We start from the raw sequence: 15,834 nt of genomic DNA on the forward strand, positions 1-15,834 counted from the left end.
CACCTGGTCTTACATGAAAGCTAAGAGGAAGTAAACAGAATATTTACAGGAAGAACTCCTGATGCTTCCTTCATCCTGTCCCATGGACAATGGCAAAGGTGTCTTACTTCCTTCGATTGGAAGGTTTGATTTTGCACCTTGAAGTCTCTCTGATAGTGGATCTGTTTTGCACCCTGAAAATCACGGCATTGAAAATGCACCTTGTAGCTTCAATTTCGGTCACATTTTGCGACACCATTCATGAATTTTTCCTGAAAACATCACCTTGAGAAAATCCCCGTGATAGATGATCCATTGGCAATTTGGGATAGACTCTTTCAAAGGTCCGAGGTAGTTTGGTCCATGCACACTTACAAATACTTATTCAACATCAATAGTATTATTATAAATCACTCAAGCTCTATTACGAGCACATTTTATTCTAGTGCGAGAAAGTAGCATTGAGCTATGTATATAAGCTGAAGCACAAGCCGCAAAAAGTTCCACTCTTCATTTCTGTATTGTTCGAATCCAATTATATTCACCACATTATTATGCTATATTCGGGTCTCGCCGCACAAAACAATCGAGATAAATATATATCTAGCAGTCACTACCCGCCGAAATTTCAGCCTTCTGCATCCCCATATCTTCGGTCTTTGCCTCGTCTTGCAGGGGATAAGAATCTCCAAAGAGGAAATAGGATTGATGTTGAGACAGGCAAACAGAATAAATGCAGTAATATTTTGTGGACCTACTTAAGTTTCCTCTCAGCTGGCTTTAGTATCTGGAAGGAGTGGTTTAAATTCTCATCGATTCTCATTATTGCGCCCGCATTATTGTATATGCCGCGGTAGTTAGGTGCTGAAAATAGAGTCACTAGCTGCCTCTCTGCGAAGAATTCGTATCCATCATCTACAACCTAGAAAATAGAATTGCTTGAAAGTGGGCAAAAGTAGCATAATCGTAACTTGACTTGATAAATGTGAGCATCCGCAACATCATGAAAATAGATACTCAAGAGGCTCTTATTTAACATGATAAACTAATGACTCCGAGGCAAGTTGATACTCTGATAAGTACGCCTAGGTGCACCAGTTAGATTTACTGACAAAATAATTAGCAGAAAAGATACCTGATGACCACGACAAACAAGATCCAGATTATGCTTCTTTAAAAATTCCGAAACTTTGTCTGCTCCAAAGGTGTAAGAGGCTCCTCTATCATTCACGCCCCATCCCTTCACATTATAGCGCGGGTCTGACCAGAGCAAATCACAAAGCAAGCCCGTGTCGGGCACATCAGTCCTGCAAGGTATATTTCTTATTTGGTCTAAGCTGGTGAGATCGGGAGAGAGCCCTCCGTGCACGCAAAATATCTTATTATCAACAAGAGCTGCGAAGGGGAGGCAATTGAAACAGTCAGTGAAGACTTTCCAAAGTCTCACATTGAAGCGCCGCTTACACTCATCATAGAACCCATAGATCCGATTAATGGAAGCACATTCATGATTCCCTCGTAGAAGAAAAAAGTTCTCGGGATACTTAATCTTGTAAGCGAGCAAGAGGCACATAGTTTCCAAACTCTGTTCCCCGTAGTCCACATAGTTTCCTAAGAACAGGTAGTTGGCGGTCGAAGGAAAGCCTACGACCCCAAAAACCCTCAACAAGTCATTGTACTGTCCATGAATATCACCTGAAATCACGAAGGAGAAGTCCTCAATGTGGAAACAGTAATCACGTAGCGACGAGATCTTCATAAGTGACGGTATAGCTCCACTACGAACTCTAAGAAAGGATCCATTTCTTTCCCCCATAAAACTCTTGAAACAATGAATGTTAATGCAAATGATTAAAAAAGAAAAAATAAATAAAGATGGTAATAAACAATTCAAAGAACAAAAGATAAAAGGTGAAGAAAAGTAGGTTTAAATAAAAGGACGCAGGTAACTACTGCTTCCGGAAATCGTTTGATAAAATTGAAAATGGTAAGTCTTTAAAAATGACTTTTCAGAATCGCAAAACCAAAACAGCCTAAATCAATTTGTCACACAACAGAAGAGGAAAATGAGTGCCTTACCGCAAATATTAATGGGAGTTTCAAGCTCGAGCAATTTGGGCTGCGAAAGAAAGATTTCTTTAGAGGTCAGACAGAGATGCCTAACCTCCTTCTCAAAGAGCTCGACCTGCTTCCCCGGCCTAGCCAACCGAAAATCTAAGAGCCGTCCGATGATGTCATCCAGGGCGGCATGGTCCAAAATGAACCCCTTAGCCTGCACCACGATTGCCTTCAGATCACGATAAAACTCTTTTCCGTTCCGGCTAATTTGTTTCTAGCGGTGACTCTCATTTCATTATTATCGGCCTATTGTTAATTCCTTGGTGGGGAAATGATCAGTTTTTACAAATATCAACAAAGAAAATGGGCGATTCCCTGACATGACGAAGACTTGTATATAGTCTATGTTTAGAATCTTCACTTCACCTTCCTCAGAGACACGAGTTGATGGTGAAGAACATGCATGGTGTAAAATTGAACGTGCTAATATCTTGTCTGGATAAGCTACCCCCAGTTAGTTCCATTTCTGCATACCCCATTTCCTATGATTATCATCCAGCAATGGTAGAGAGCTAAAGTTTCAAGATCATGATTTATGGAGTCGAGGAACAAAACCGAAGCAAAGACCAATGTGATACAAAAAGTTAGGGAAAACAGTAGCATGCTCATCTAGTTTATCCATCTTCTCCTTATCTTTCAGCCTTCTTCCATCGATTCATTGCTTTACTCTATTCGATCGCTGAATTCTCAGACTTATAATGATTTAAAAGGCTCCCAGAAATCAACATACCTTATTTTTACTTTGACTGTTCGGCACTTCAACACTCGCAGATTCTTGATTCTTCACTTCCACCGCTGCTTCGGTTCTGATAAAATTGATTCCACATGAGGTGAAACAGAAATTAAGCTAAAAATCATAACTTGCAAAAGCAATTATTTCGATCATCCCAAATATCAACAAATCGAACTTGTCTTGGCTGAGCTTCCCGTCAATGGCTGAATCGCCGACTCCCCTAGTTCTTATACTACTTGAGGAAGCAATGCTATATATTGTATTGACCAGTGGTCACCATTTGAAACTGTTGCTAAAACATATGATCAAGCTTGTGGAATTGCAGAGATTGTGCATACCTGACGTGCTGCTGAGGAAGCCGTTCTCGGGTGGACGGAATGGGGACAGAGGACCGGTGAGCAGCTGCAGTCACAGCTGCAGATGTGGCCGCCGCTCCAGCCGCAATACCAGGGATGCAGTTACCGCAGACGCGAGGAGAAGCTGGTGAAGGCAGAGAGAAGAAGGCCGGAGGGGAGCCTGGACGAGCCTTGTTGAGTTCATCGTCATCCCCGGGAATGAACGAATGGTATTTGAAGGGCATATTCTTCTTCTTCTTCTTCTCTGGGGTTTCAAGTTCAGAGGAAACAGTAGAGCTCACGGTCTACTTCACATGCTTTATAAAAGGAAAGGAACTTCCAGTCAAGATGGCGGGCGTGAAGTTCACTTCGGATTCCATCTCATTTCCCTCCATATTTTAAGTCGGTGGATGCATGAGTCAAAGGCCAAAAAAAAATGCAATGAATATATATATATATATATATATATTCCTATGCAATATAAAGTTGTTTCGTTGACAATGATCAATTATATGTATAAAAGTTGAAAAGCGCAATGTGACCTCTAAGCTCTAGGTTAGTAAACCCTTAGCTTTAGTGTCATTTTAGTTCCATTAGATGAATTTCACCATATGTTTTAGCTGGATCAAATTCAATGAATCGTTTCCGATTAGTCCACATTATTCATACTTACTAATTAATTATTAATATTCTTCCCCAAAAATGAAAAATTTACTTGATAATTGTAAAGGGATCTCGAAATATATTTTTTCATATAACTCAATTAGTTACGTACTAGAATTCACATAAATTTAATTTTGGAACAATAATTCGACTTTATGTTTGTACCAATTTTACCGTGGAATGCTCGGGTTATCGTCTGGTTATCTTAACTAGGTGTCCCACGAACAACCTTTGAAGACTCCACAAAGAAAACAATCTAGCTCAACACTGGATGTCCCCAATTACAAAGCATCTTTTTTTGGATGTCAGTTCGGATGGAATTGTAAGATTCCTACTAAGCCTATAAGCGATTGAGCCCATCTCCAATTCAAAAGCTGATAGGTTGTGCTACACAATCTCTTACAAATTTGTGGAATTCCTTTTATATTTTCGATGTGGGACTAAACTCTCAACACCCGCCCTCACGTGGTAACGTGTGGCCTTGACACTTCACCTACACGTGCCACGTGGACTTGAACACCCGCCCTCAAGAACTGACTACGAGCCGGGATTGGACTTCCGTGCTCGGGACTTAACCACGAGGTGAACTTTTTCTTACACCTCGGGCGAAAGGAGGGGGAATAATTGATAATAAGGCCACACTTGGACCGGACTAAGATAAGGCGTACTTTAGCTACCTCAAAACTAGACTTGGAGTGATGTGAGCCCACACGTGTGCGCGAAAGCGTAACCCGCTCTGATACCATGTAAAATTCCTACTAGGCCTATAAGCGATTAGGCTCATCTCCAACCCAAAAACTCGAGCTGATAGATTGTGGTACACAATCTCTTATAAACTTGTGAAATTCCTTTTATATTTTCGATGTGGGACTTAACTCTCAACATCCGCCCTCATGTGGCAACGTGTGGCTTTGACACTTCACCTACACGTGCCACGTGGACTACTTCCAGTTGGATAAATTTTTAAATAAAAATGGGCCTAATTCGGACTCGAGCCCATATGCAACCCAAAAGCTTAAGCCAATGGGTTACTGGGCCTTTGTATTTTATAAACTTCCCCATTTTTTTCTTTTCAACCGATGTGGGACATTGTGTCCTCTCACATCACCACTTTTTCTCCAACATCCCGCCCTCACGTGGTATCGTGTCGTCTTACACGAGCCACGCGACCTAAACCAATCGACGGGACCACTTGTGTATACACACTACTTAATCACACCCGCCCTCACTTCGAAATCCCGATATCGGACACAACGGGTGCCTGCTCGAGGCGCATGCTACGCTTACACTCGAGCCTACGGGTCATACAGACCCGTGCATACACGCACTATACCGCACTAAGGCGGCCTTACACGCCCAAGATTATAACCATGGGCTCTGATACCATCTTAAATTCTACCGGGCTTACATGGGCTTAGATTCAATTTTCAACTTAAAAGCTCGAGCTTTTAAGTTGAAAGTTTAGTCCAAGCCTATATAAGCCCAAATGAAAACTTAAGATGGTATCAGAGCCCATGGTAATGATCCTGGGGGCGCGTATGTGTAGGAGCTCACACCACGCCAATGAAGTTTGAGTCCGGAAGTAGAAGTTCGGCTCGTAGTCATTGACCCCCCTCGCCCGAGTGTGGAAGAAGAAGTCTAGCTCGAGGTAGTTAAAGCCTAAGTCCAAAAGAGAGGAGAGACCGGCTTGAGATAAGTTGTTGAGGGCGGACAGTTAAGGTTCACGTGACACATGTAGGCAAAATCATGAGAAAGACCACACGGTGCCACGTGAGGGCGGGTGTTGGGAATATAAAAAGTTAATCCCACATCGGAAGCATAAAAGAAAATAGAATAGTTTATATGGGATTGGGTCTCACAACTTTTTAGCTCGAGCTTTTAAATTGAAAGTTGAGTCCAAGCTCGTATAAGCCCAAATGAAAATTTTAAGAGGGATGCCCATGCAACGTAACTTCGCATCGCTTTTTTAACTTCGAAAGTGAACGACCAACGCAAGGTGTGAAGACTCCATGGAGATTTTCATTTCTGGCTTTCCGCAAGTGGTAAATGACCGCATTCCAGAAAGCTATAGATAACAGTGAAGTTATCAACAACTCTTGAAAATTACCGTGGACAAACGGTTCGACAATATCATGGACAATTGTTCCGTGACTATCGTTGAATTCTCCACTATATTCGTGAACCTTTTTTAAAAAAAAATATTTGGGGACTACTGAATGCACACTCTTCCTTGCACTCTGATTTGATCAAAGAAATAGAACAGAGAGAGGGGCTTGGGAGGTTAAACGAAGCCAGTATGGTTACAGTGGCAAGTTGAGTACAGATGGAGTTATGTCCAAGAAAATCAACTAGAGAATAATTCACTGGTGTGGACAAAAAGTTTCATTCGATATGGATGAAGGACGTCAACTGTCAAATGTCCACATTTTCATATCTTAAATGATTGGTGCCCAAAACATCTGTAGTGTCAGTTCGGTTTAGGAACTGTGCAAGATCGGTTGTAGTAAGGCCTGAACAACTCGGTGCTAGGCAATGTTTGTGCCGTTGTGCAGTACTCTCGATTTAGCTCGCTCATAGTTCGTCTTCCCATTGATGATTAGACATATAAAGCCTCCTGGCTACTCTCTTTCCCCACATTATTATGGACTTGTGCATCTCCTGAGTTTGTGTGATTATATCTGGGATCCGACCACCTTCAGGCTCCATCAGTGTTTGTGATAGCAGTGCCATAGTTCAGGACCTAGAACGTACCCCATTGATGGCCAAGCAATCTGTGTGAAAAGCCTGATTTTATCGTTATGAATGATATGACATGCGCATCAGCTGAAAACTCAGGCCTTTATTTTCTCTTCAAGAATTTCGTACAAAATAATCGTTGTCCATGTGTAATAGATCCTCGAAACATCATATCAGATACTTTTTCTTTTCGTTTTTTTTTTTTTTTTTAGAGTTCTAGATTTGGTGGTCAGAGTGCATTGGAAAGGCAAGCCCTGCTGGTTCACGTCCTGGCAATAATCGTAAATCATGTACTTGCCCTGGACGGCCTTCATTTTCAGCCATGGCGCAGAGGTGCCAATCGAGCTGCTGCAGGATAAGGCCCTTCCATTGAGCCAAATACAGGCTTTATTGGTATTGAAGTTCCTGAAGGAGGCAGTTAAGATTGCGAGGGTCTAGTTGGTCTTCACAAGCCCTCCTCTGGTGGTGGCCCACTCGTCTACATTCTATATGCTCGAGTATACTCTCATGGGCTGGCTCTTCGGGTATGGCACCCCCACCACTTCCAAGTTCTTAAACTCCCTTATCGGCGTGCCATCAACATAGATACTGATGTACAGAAACAAACAAATGCAATGATTATTAATGTCAACTTGATAACATATGTAGATCAATACGTACATAACCAGTCGTAACACGAAATATATGGAACTTGATACTTGCACAACATGGGATCGATTCCAGAGCACGGAGCACGTGTGGAAGTCGACGGTCGGGTCGACTACCACAACATGGGTAGTTGTTCGCAGCAAAATCTCACAGTCGCACTTCCCCTCCTGGTTGGTAGATATGTCTGTGACATGAAAGTGCCACGACATCACTTAGGCATATCAGAGATACCGTGTCCCAAGTGTGAGATTTTTTGACAACTTTGGAAGTCCTCACCTAATAAGTGCAAAGTGCCATAGGCTTGGAATTATGCAAAACTAACTGGTAATCGGGGTTTGGATTGATCAAACGTTGCTGACAGAAATCTAATTTCAAGTAGTCAACAACCCTTAAGCACTAGCCTGTAATCGATCATCCATATTATTTATTTTCTGGCTTCCATTTGGCTGTTCAATGATTCAAATTTCATATCCAAAATCAGACTAACTTTGACAGCAAAAGGAGTGCCAGTCTTGTGGATAAGCATGGAACCAATTGAACTTATTTGAGTTTGTGACAATCTTCATACAAGTATATGGCCATTAAATCGAAGAGAACTATGTGGACCTGATGTGTTACTCAGGGAGCGGTCCACGAGTAGTTGGGATTGGGGCAGAGGACTGGTAAGCGGTGCAATTGATGCTGTGAAACCGGCAATGCAATTGCTGCTGCAGATGGGAGGAGAGACTGGGAGAAGGTAGGGAGAAGAAGTGCAGAGGAGAGCCAGTCTGAGCATTGTGGAGCTCATCATCGCATTCTTCGGGAACAAATGTGTGGTACTTGAATACCATCTTATCTGGTCTCACATCAAAGCTAAGAGGAAGGAAACAGAACAACAGCGTTGACTTACAGGAAGAGTTCCTGATGTATCCTTCATCGTCAGCGACGGTTATTTCTGGTGTTTCGTTCGCAATGGCAAGGTGATTACTTCCTTAAAGTGGAAAGTTTGATTTTGCACCCCGAAATTCCTGGCATTCCGGATGCACCCTGTAGCTTTGACTTGGGTCCCATTTTGCACCACGGTTCGTAAATATTTACAGAGGACGACATCAGTAAGGACCCCATGAAAGACTTCGATCATCAGCAGTTTTCTGGTAGACTTTGTCGAGGGGCCGATGTAGTTTGGTCAATTCACACTAGTGAATCCTTATTCAATATCAATATTATTATCAATCATGTAAGTTCTATTGCATACACATTTTATTTAAGCGAGCAAATGTAAGTAGCATCGTGTTATATATTGATATATGAAAGCTGAAGCACAAACCATGAAAGTTTCATGTACACGACAATTAAAAAAATTTATTGAATCTTTGTTTCTTATTATTTAAATTCAAGTACATTCATAGCATTGTTATGTTCTACTCGGGTGTCACTGCACAACTCAATCTTTGCAAGAAGCTCCAGAGGACAACCAAGGCCAGAAAGGGGCTAAATATGTAGCAGTCACTGCCTGCACGGAATTTCAGCCTTCTGTGGTCCCGATTTCTTCAGTCTTTGGGTCATCTTGCAGGTGACGAGAATCTGCATGGGGAAACAGAGTGAATCAATGCCAAGACAAGCAAACAAAATAAACTCAGTAATATTTTCCGGAGGGCCGCCATTTGGATTCAGAGTTAAAATTACTTTGATTTTAATTTTGATTTTGATTGTGGAAAATGACAAATGAGATGTGATTATAAATTTGACTTGAGAAACGTGTGTTTTTGTTGTGTAGTATGTTGAGTTAAAGTTAAAGTTAAATCAAATTTCTTACAAAACAAACGGGGCTGCCTGTCAGCTGGCTTAAGTATCTGGAAGGAGCACATCAAGGCCTCGTCGACACTCATAATTGCACCGGCATTATCGTACTCGCCGCGGTAGTTAGGTGCTGAACATAGAGTCACGAGCCGTCTACCTGCAAAGAATTCATATCCATCTTCTACAACCTAGAAAATGAAATTGCTCGAGTGTCACACAGGGTCAGAGAACTTGTTCGGAAGTACCACACTGTACTTGGAACAGTAACTCGACTTGACAAATGTTTGCTTCTGCAACATTTTGAAACTAGATATTCAAGAGATACCTGATGACCACGACAAAAAAGGTCTAAATCAAGCTTCTCTATGAATTCCGAAACCTTGTCAGCTCCAAAGGTGTAAGAGACTCCTCTATCATTCATGCCCCATCCCTTCAAATGACCGTCCGGATCTGACCAGAGCAAATCACAGAGCAAGCCCGTGTCGGGCACATCAGTCGGGCGACGTATGTTTCTTATTTGGTCTAAATTGGTGAGATCTGGAGACAGTCCTCCGTGCACGCAAAATATCTTGTCATCAACAATGGCCGCAGCAGGGAAGCAATTGAAACAGTCAACAAAGACCTTCCAGAGCCTCACGTTGAAGCGCCGCTTACATTCGTCATAGAACCCATGTATCCGACTAATAGAAGAACATTCATGATTCCCGCGGAGAAGAAAAAAGTTCTCCGGGTACTTAATCTTGTAAGCAAGCAAGAGGCACATGGTCTCCAAACTCTGTTTCCCATAGTCCACGTAGTTTCCTAGGAACAAGTAGTTGGTTGTTGGAGGAAAGCCTCCGTACTCAAAAAGCCTCAGCAAGTCACAGTATTGCCCATGAATATCACCTGAAATCATGAATAAGTATTTCTCAATGTGGATACATCAAATCAGGCCATGACAAGATCTTCGTAAGTAACAGTGTAGCCAACACCATAAACTCAAAAATTGAGATCTATTTGCCCCAACAGAAAAATAATATTGTACAAATACACTGGGGAGGCCCATCTTTCCCCATAAAACTCTTGAAACAAAGAAAGTTAAGACAACTGATTGGAAAAAGCAAAAAAGAAAAAAAGAAAAAGGTAATGTAAAGATGAATAATGATTCAGACAACAAAAGATAAAATGTGAAGAAAAGTATGAAAATTATGCTCTCAGAAATCATCCGATAAAAATGAAAATGACAAGTCTTCAGAAAACCGATATTCCCTGACAAAACCAAAACAGACAAGGTCAATTCTTACGCAACAGAACAGGCAAATAAGTGCCTTACCACAAATCTTAATGGGAGATTCAAGCTCAAGCAAGTTGGGCTGCTGAAGAAAGATATTCCTAGAGGTCACACAGAGCTGCCTAATCTCTGTCTCTGAGAGCTCGACCAACTTCCCTGGCCTACCCCGACCTTCTAAGAGCCTAATGATGATGTCATCCAACATGAACTTCTCAGCCTGCGCATCAGCCTCAACAATTATTGAACACGAAAACAGATGATTTCTAACATGATGAGGACTTTACGATCTATAGTTGGCGTCTACACCTTCCTTAGAGACACAAGATGAAGGTGAAGGACACATAATGGTGTAAAATCTAACCCTGCTCTGCTAATATCTTTTCTAGATAAGCTAACCTCAGCTAATTCCCTTTTCATGTCCATTAAGTATAGAGAGCTAAAGTTTCAAGATCGGTAGAGTGGAACCTAACTTAACATACAGAGTCCAGGAACATAATCGAACCAAGGACCAGTTTGATACCAAATGTTGGACAAACCAGTAGCAAGATCTTGTCTAATTTATCCGTTTTATTCTCCGACATCCTTGTTCGATTGATTGTACTCCGTTAGAGAACTCAATGACTCGTAGATTTGTAGTGACTATGAGGCTCCCCGGGATCAGCTTACCTTAATTTTTTTAGTGTGACAACTTGACGTTTCAACACTCGCAGATTTCTGATCCTTCACTTCCGCCGCTGCCTCGTTTCTGATAAAATTTGATTCCACACTAGGTGAAACAGTAATTAAGCCAGAAATAAAAACCATAAACTGCAAAAAAGCAATTAAATTGTTCCAACCCTAACAATAACCGTCGTCGCAACTATCAACAAATCAAATTTGCTCTCATCGAGCTACTTGTCAATGGCTGAATCGCTGACTCCACCGGTTCATACTAATCCAGGCAGCAATGGTATTGATCAATGATCACCATTCGAAACTACTGCTAGAATCTATGATCAAGCTTCTGAAATTGCAGAGAATGCGCGCACCTGACCTGTTGCTGCCGCGGAAGCGGCTCTCGAGCCGGCGGAACGGGGACAAAGGACCGGCGAGTAGCTGACACGGCTGCCGCCGTGGCAGCTCCAGCTGCGAAGCCAGGGATGCAGTTACCGCATATGCGAGGAGAAACGGGTGAAGGGAGAGAGAAGAAGGCCGGAGGGGAGCCGGGGCGAGCGTTGTTGAGGTCCTCCTCGTCGCCGGGGAGGAAGGAATAATACTTGAAGACCATCTTTCTCCGGTGTTGAGATCGGCCGGAGAGGGAAAGGCACTTTCAGTCAAAATGGCGGGGGGTTGACTTCAATTCCCATCTCGTCTGCCAGTTAACAGTTGAGACATGAGCGCGTTTGAGCCGCGTCGGCGCGTCGGGAAAAATGCAGTTTTGGTCCTCGATCTTTTGCGCTTTCGTCGTTTTCGTCTTAAACCTTTAGTTTTTGCCATTCTCATCCTTAACCTTTTGATCTTTGGCTGTTTTAGTCCTATCATCTATCTTTCTTTTAAAAACCTCATTTTCTGTCCAAAAAATAATATTCAAAAAATTGATCTAGTTATAATTTTTTTGAAAATAACAAAAAAGCTAAAAAAAATTTTAAAAAAAAAGAAACGAAGGCGGCCCTGTCAACCACCAACCCTCGGACGGAGGTCGCCAGCGAGGTCCAACCCTACCGACGACCTCTGTTAGGGTGGGGGGTGATGGCTTGTGGGGATGTCCCTAGCCTCCTATTACCCCTCGATTTAGAGATCGGGAAATCCCTTGATCTCTGAAATCTGGGCAAATCTAAGGGGCTGGGGGCACCCCTACCGATCATCACTCCCCCGACGGAGGTCGCCAGCGAGGTCCAACCCTACCAGAGACCTCCGCCTAGGGGTTGGTGGCCGATGGGACGCTCCAAACTCCTTTTTATAAGATGTTTTATAATTTTTTGCTTTTCTAAAAAATTTCATGAAGTATAATTATTTTTGGATGGAAAATGAGTTTTTAACGAAAAAATGGATGGTAGGACTAAAATGGAAAAAAAGTAAAAGGTTAAGGATGAGAATGACAAAAAATTAAGATTTCGGACAGGTTGATGACCAAAATTATCTTTTTTCCTTTATTTTTTATTTTATGGAGGTGGTTGAAGTTAAAAATTGCCATTAATTATATATCGGTAGTTTATGTTACTAGGTGAAAGACCCGCGCATGTTGCACAAGCTAAAATTGTTATTATATATATAATATAATTCATGTATTGTAAGACGCTAAGCAATTTCACAATTCTAAGAGCATACTTTCTTGGCTTTTGTTGAGGATTGATCGTGATTTTTGCCGCTCAAGTTCCCTTCCTTGTCACAAACACATGAATTCGAAAATGTGTTATTTTTCTTTGAATATGAATATCAATGATCAAATAATCATATTCACTTTATTATAAATGTGCATATTATGAATATGAGATTTATGAAATTCAATTAGCGTGAGTCTTTTCGATATCTAGAAGTTAAGTGAAAGTATAATATCTCACCAATTGTCATATAATTATTGGTGGTGACCTGAAAGGTCACACAACTAAAAACATTCTTAATCCTATGTGGCAAATCATGATTCTTTGTCCTAATTTAATTTTTTGAATAAAACTTCTTATTTCATATATATTGTATTACATTTATTTACGCAAAATTAGATATTAAGACTAAGGAAAATAATAATGCGTAACACCGCGAACATGATTGAAAAGGAAAAAGGGGGTGTTAGGACAAAATTGAAAAGGTCTTTAAGTTGAGGACTAAAAGATGGAACAAACGGAAAACCTAGCGAAGGTACGAGACGAAGACGATTTGAGAAAAGAAAAATGACTAAAACGAAAAAGCAAGTAAAGGTAATAAATTCTGGTTATAATTTACGTACTTAAAGTTCATGGAAAGAAAAAATCGCAATCGCTATTACAAAATAAGAATAATAAAGTCAGGTATATAAACAAAAGTCCTAAAACTGCAAAAAGAAAAGTCTGCTTTGCAAATAATGAAAAGAGAACAAGAAAAATTGTAGAGAAACTACCATCGTTATGAATAAATAAATAAATAGAAAAATCATTTTGAGTTAGGAAGAGATAAAGTATAATATATACATTGACTAAAAAATTAGTAGACGAAATTGATAAATAAGAATTGAAATTATCCCTCTTATAAATAACAATTAAGAATAAGGTTGTTCTTCCAAATATTGACTTTCCCCTTTATGTTGGAATATATTAATATAGTTTGTAATTACATAATTTCTTATAAGAATTTATTCTTCTTATAAATATTGGCATGCCTCTTTGAAATATCCTATAAATTTTTCGGTTAAATCTCCTCTAATTTTATATTGGATTAAAATATATTAATTCAATATATATTATCTATGTGAAATATTTTGAATACTAATTTACATGATTAAACGTCTATATATGTTTAGGTTGATAGAATAAAATATATTACCTCAATATACCTTTTGAGTTATTTAAAATAGTTATCCATATCTATGCCTTCTTATATTACAAAAGGGAAAAAAAAAGGTTGATAAGGTAACATCCCCTTTTCAATTTTATCCATAGTGAAATAACTAAAACATTCGATTATGAAGAAATTGAAGGCAAGTCAATAATTTCGATTATTTTTTAATCACCTCCCAGTTCCTATACTTTCTTCCACTCTCCCTCTCTCCTCTGTTTTTCTCCTCTCCTCTCACGGTTAATCTCTCATTCTTCCCTTTCTATCTCATCTCATCATTTCTTTAATTTTCAGTTATTTTCATTTATTATTTACAAATAATTCATATACATATTTAAAATCTCTAAAAAAATAATAATATTTCTTCATATATTCTAAAAGGACACAAAAAGAGATGGCACGTTGTGCTTGGCACAAGCACAGGTCTTATTTGTATGATTGAATATTTACATATTTAATTTGATGATGTGACTATCGGAGAATGCTTTCATTAGATAGTGAATGGTCATTAATGATACGAGAGAATATAGTTTTTTTTTCTTTGGGTTGGGGGAGCGGGATTGTTGAATTTTAATAGGGTCGGATGGGGAGAGAATATTGTTTTTATTTTTGATAATGTGGTTGTTTCAGAGGTCAGCAAAAGATCAGGATGGCTTCAACACGTGATCTCCTTTGTATGACATTGTGAAGCTAATTACTAGGAAGATATAGACAATAAAGTTGTCAACAACTCTTGAAAATTATAATGGACAACACAACAGCAGTTCCAACATTAATAATTGTTTTATGCCTATGCTTCACTACTTTTTGTGATTTTGGGGGGCTACTGATTCGAGGAGGAAGGCGGATCGGATTGATGAATGAAGTCTTCTTTGCACTCGTATTTAATAGTAGAAATTAATAGAAGACAGAGGGGGGTCGGGAGGTTAAACGAAACCGTTGTGAAATGCTCGTAGCTTGGGTGTCTTAGATCTATCTTCTATTTGTGATTGAAGAGTTGCAACAACTATACAGATTGATGTCAATGTATGTTTCATATCTTAAATGATTGATGATAATAAGATGTAGTTTCATATACCGTTCTGGTTTAGGAACTGCGAGTTTGGTTTTCTTTTTTTTTTTGCTGAATAATAATATATTTCATTAATAATAAGAAGTGTCAACTACATCTACAACTGGATTTAGGTCCGGATACTCATCATAAGTACATAGTGAATGAAAATTTGACATTGAGGCAAATTGGCTCATGTCATGGCGATAGTATTGTCTAACCTAGGAATCTAGGAACATAACCAGATCGAAAAAAGATTTAGAACATAAATTATATCCTTAACTATGCTCCTAATCTCCCAATGAGCGCTATGTGGGTACAAAATGGCTTCTACCAATAGTAAAGCGTCGCATCGTAGCCAAATCTTTGTCGATCACCTTTCCGTAGCTATGGTTAGACCGAGGAGAGCTGCTCGGGCCTCTACCTAAAGTGGTTTGTCCTCATGAGAGATCTAGAACCATGATAGTATTGGAGGGCTATTCGGGTACTGTATAACTCCCGAGAGGCATGATCGGGTACTATTCCATGATGCATCCGTACTAATGATGCTCAATTCCGGTCCTGTAGGTTCCTATGATGCTTTGAGTTGCAGAGGTGATGTGTGAGAGCTTTCTTCTTGTTGGCCCAAGTTGCTTCCACTCTTGTTGTGCTCCCTGAAAGACCTTTTGATTCTTTTAATAGTTTCGTTGAGGTATGCTAGTTTACCTGCATGCAAAAACATCATTTCGTGAATTTCATAATTGATAAAGAGTAATTGCTGCATATAGAGAAAACTTGGTCTTATCAAAAGTGTTTGATAGAAACGAATATGGAGGGCAACCAACAAAATTTATCAAATCCTTAGCACTAGTTCTCGGGATCCTGCTTGATTGAAAATCCCAGCGTGATTCCCTCCAAGCAACACGATAGAAGATACAATCTCCATAGAGATGGTCTAATCTATCAGAGCTAGTTTGGCAAAGAGGACGGAACTGCGAGTTTGGTTACATAGGTGTTAGGCAAATTTTATGTTGTG

The 15,834-nt window shown here is 40.1% G+C and overlaps 2 protein-coding genes across 2 annotated transcripts; both read right to left on the reverse strand.

Annotated features, from left to right (window-relative positions):
* Positions 1 to 242: 242 nt before the first annotated feature.
* LOC116194181 (serine/threonine-protein phosphatase PP1 isozyme 2-like) lies at positions 243 to 3,507 on the reverse strand. The gene is made up of 5 exons (XM_031522933.1): positions 3,169 to 3,507; positions 2,828 to 2,903; positions 2,059 to 2,251; positions 1,115 to 1,674; positions 243 to 901 (listed from the first exon to the last, which is right to left on the reverse strand). The coding sequence occupies exons 1-5, from the start codon at positions 3,408 to 3,410 to the stop codon at positions 734 to 736; spliced, it is 1,239 nt and encodes a 412-aa protein (XP_031378793.1). The 5' UTR covers positions 3,411 to 3,507; the 3' UTR covers positions 243 to 733.
* Positions 3,508 to 8,533: 5,026 nt separating this feature from the next.
* Positions 8,534 to 11,613, reverse strand: LOC116197188 (serine/threonine-protein phosphatase PP1 isozyme 2-like). Its single transcript, XM_031527239.1, has 6 exons — positions 11,290 to 11,613; positions 10,928 to 11,006; positions 10,304 to 10,478; positions 9,317 to 9,876; positions 9,008 to 9,179; positions 8,534 to 8,775 (listed from the first exon to the last, which is right to left on the reverse strand). The coding sequence occupies exons 1-6, from the start codon at positions 11,526 to 11,528 to the stop codon at positions 8,717 to 8,719; spliced, it is 1,284 nt and encodes a 427-aa protein (XP_031383099.1). The 5' UTR covers positions 11,529 to 11,613; the 3' UTR covers positions 8,534 to 8,716.
* Positions 11,614 to 15,834: the final 4,221 nt, after the last annotated feature.

This window comes from Punica granatum, chromosome 2 (genome assembly GCF_007655135.1).
Source record: "Punica granatum isolate Tunisia-2019 chromosome 2, ASM765513v2, whole genome shotgun sequence".
Taxonomy (NCBI): domain Eukaryota; kingdom Viridiplantae; phylum Streptophyta; class Magnoliopsida; order Myrtales; family Lythraceae; genus Punica; species Punica granatum.

What these genes read in the sequence shown, in the direction of transcription:
- LOC116194181 (XM_031522933.1), bottom strand. Translation starts at nt 3,410, where the DNA reads ATGCCCTTCAAATACCATTCGTTCATTCCCGGGGATGACGATGAACTC. An exon ending in CTTCCTCAGCAGCACGTCAG is followed by an intron (nt 2,904 to 3,168) that starts GTATGCACAATC and finishes CAATTTTATCAG; the next exon opens with AACCGAAGCAGCGGTGGAAG. An exon ending in TTGTTTGTCGTGGTCATCAG is followed by an intron (nt 902 to 1,114) that starts GTATCTTTTCTG and finishes TCTATTTTCTAG; the next exon opens with GTTGTAGATGATGGATACGA.
- LOC116197188 (XM_031527239.1), bottom strand. Translation starts at nt 11,528, where the DNA reads ATGGTCTTCAAGTATTATTCCTTCCTCCCCGGCGACGAGGAGGACCTC. An exon ending in ATCTCCCATTAAGATTTGTG is followed by an intron (nt 9,877 to 10,303) that starts GTAAGGCACTTA and finishes TCATGATTTCAG; the next exon opens with GTGATATTCATGGGCAATAC. An exon ending in TTTTTTGTCGTGGTCATCAG is followed by an intron (nt 9,180 to 9,316) that starts GTATCTCTTGAA and finishes TTCATTTTCTAG; the next exon opens with GTTGTAGAAGATGGATATGA.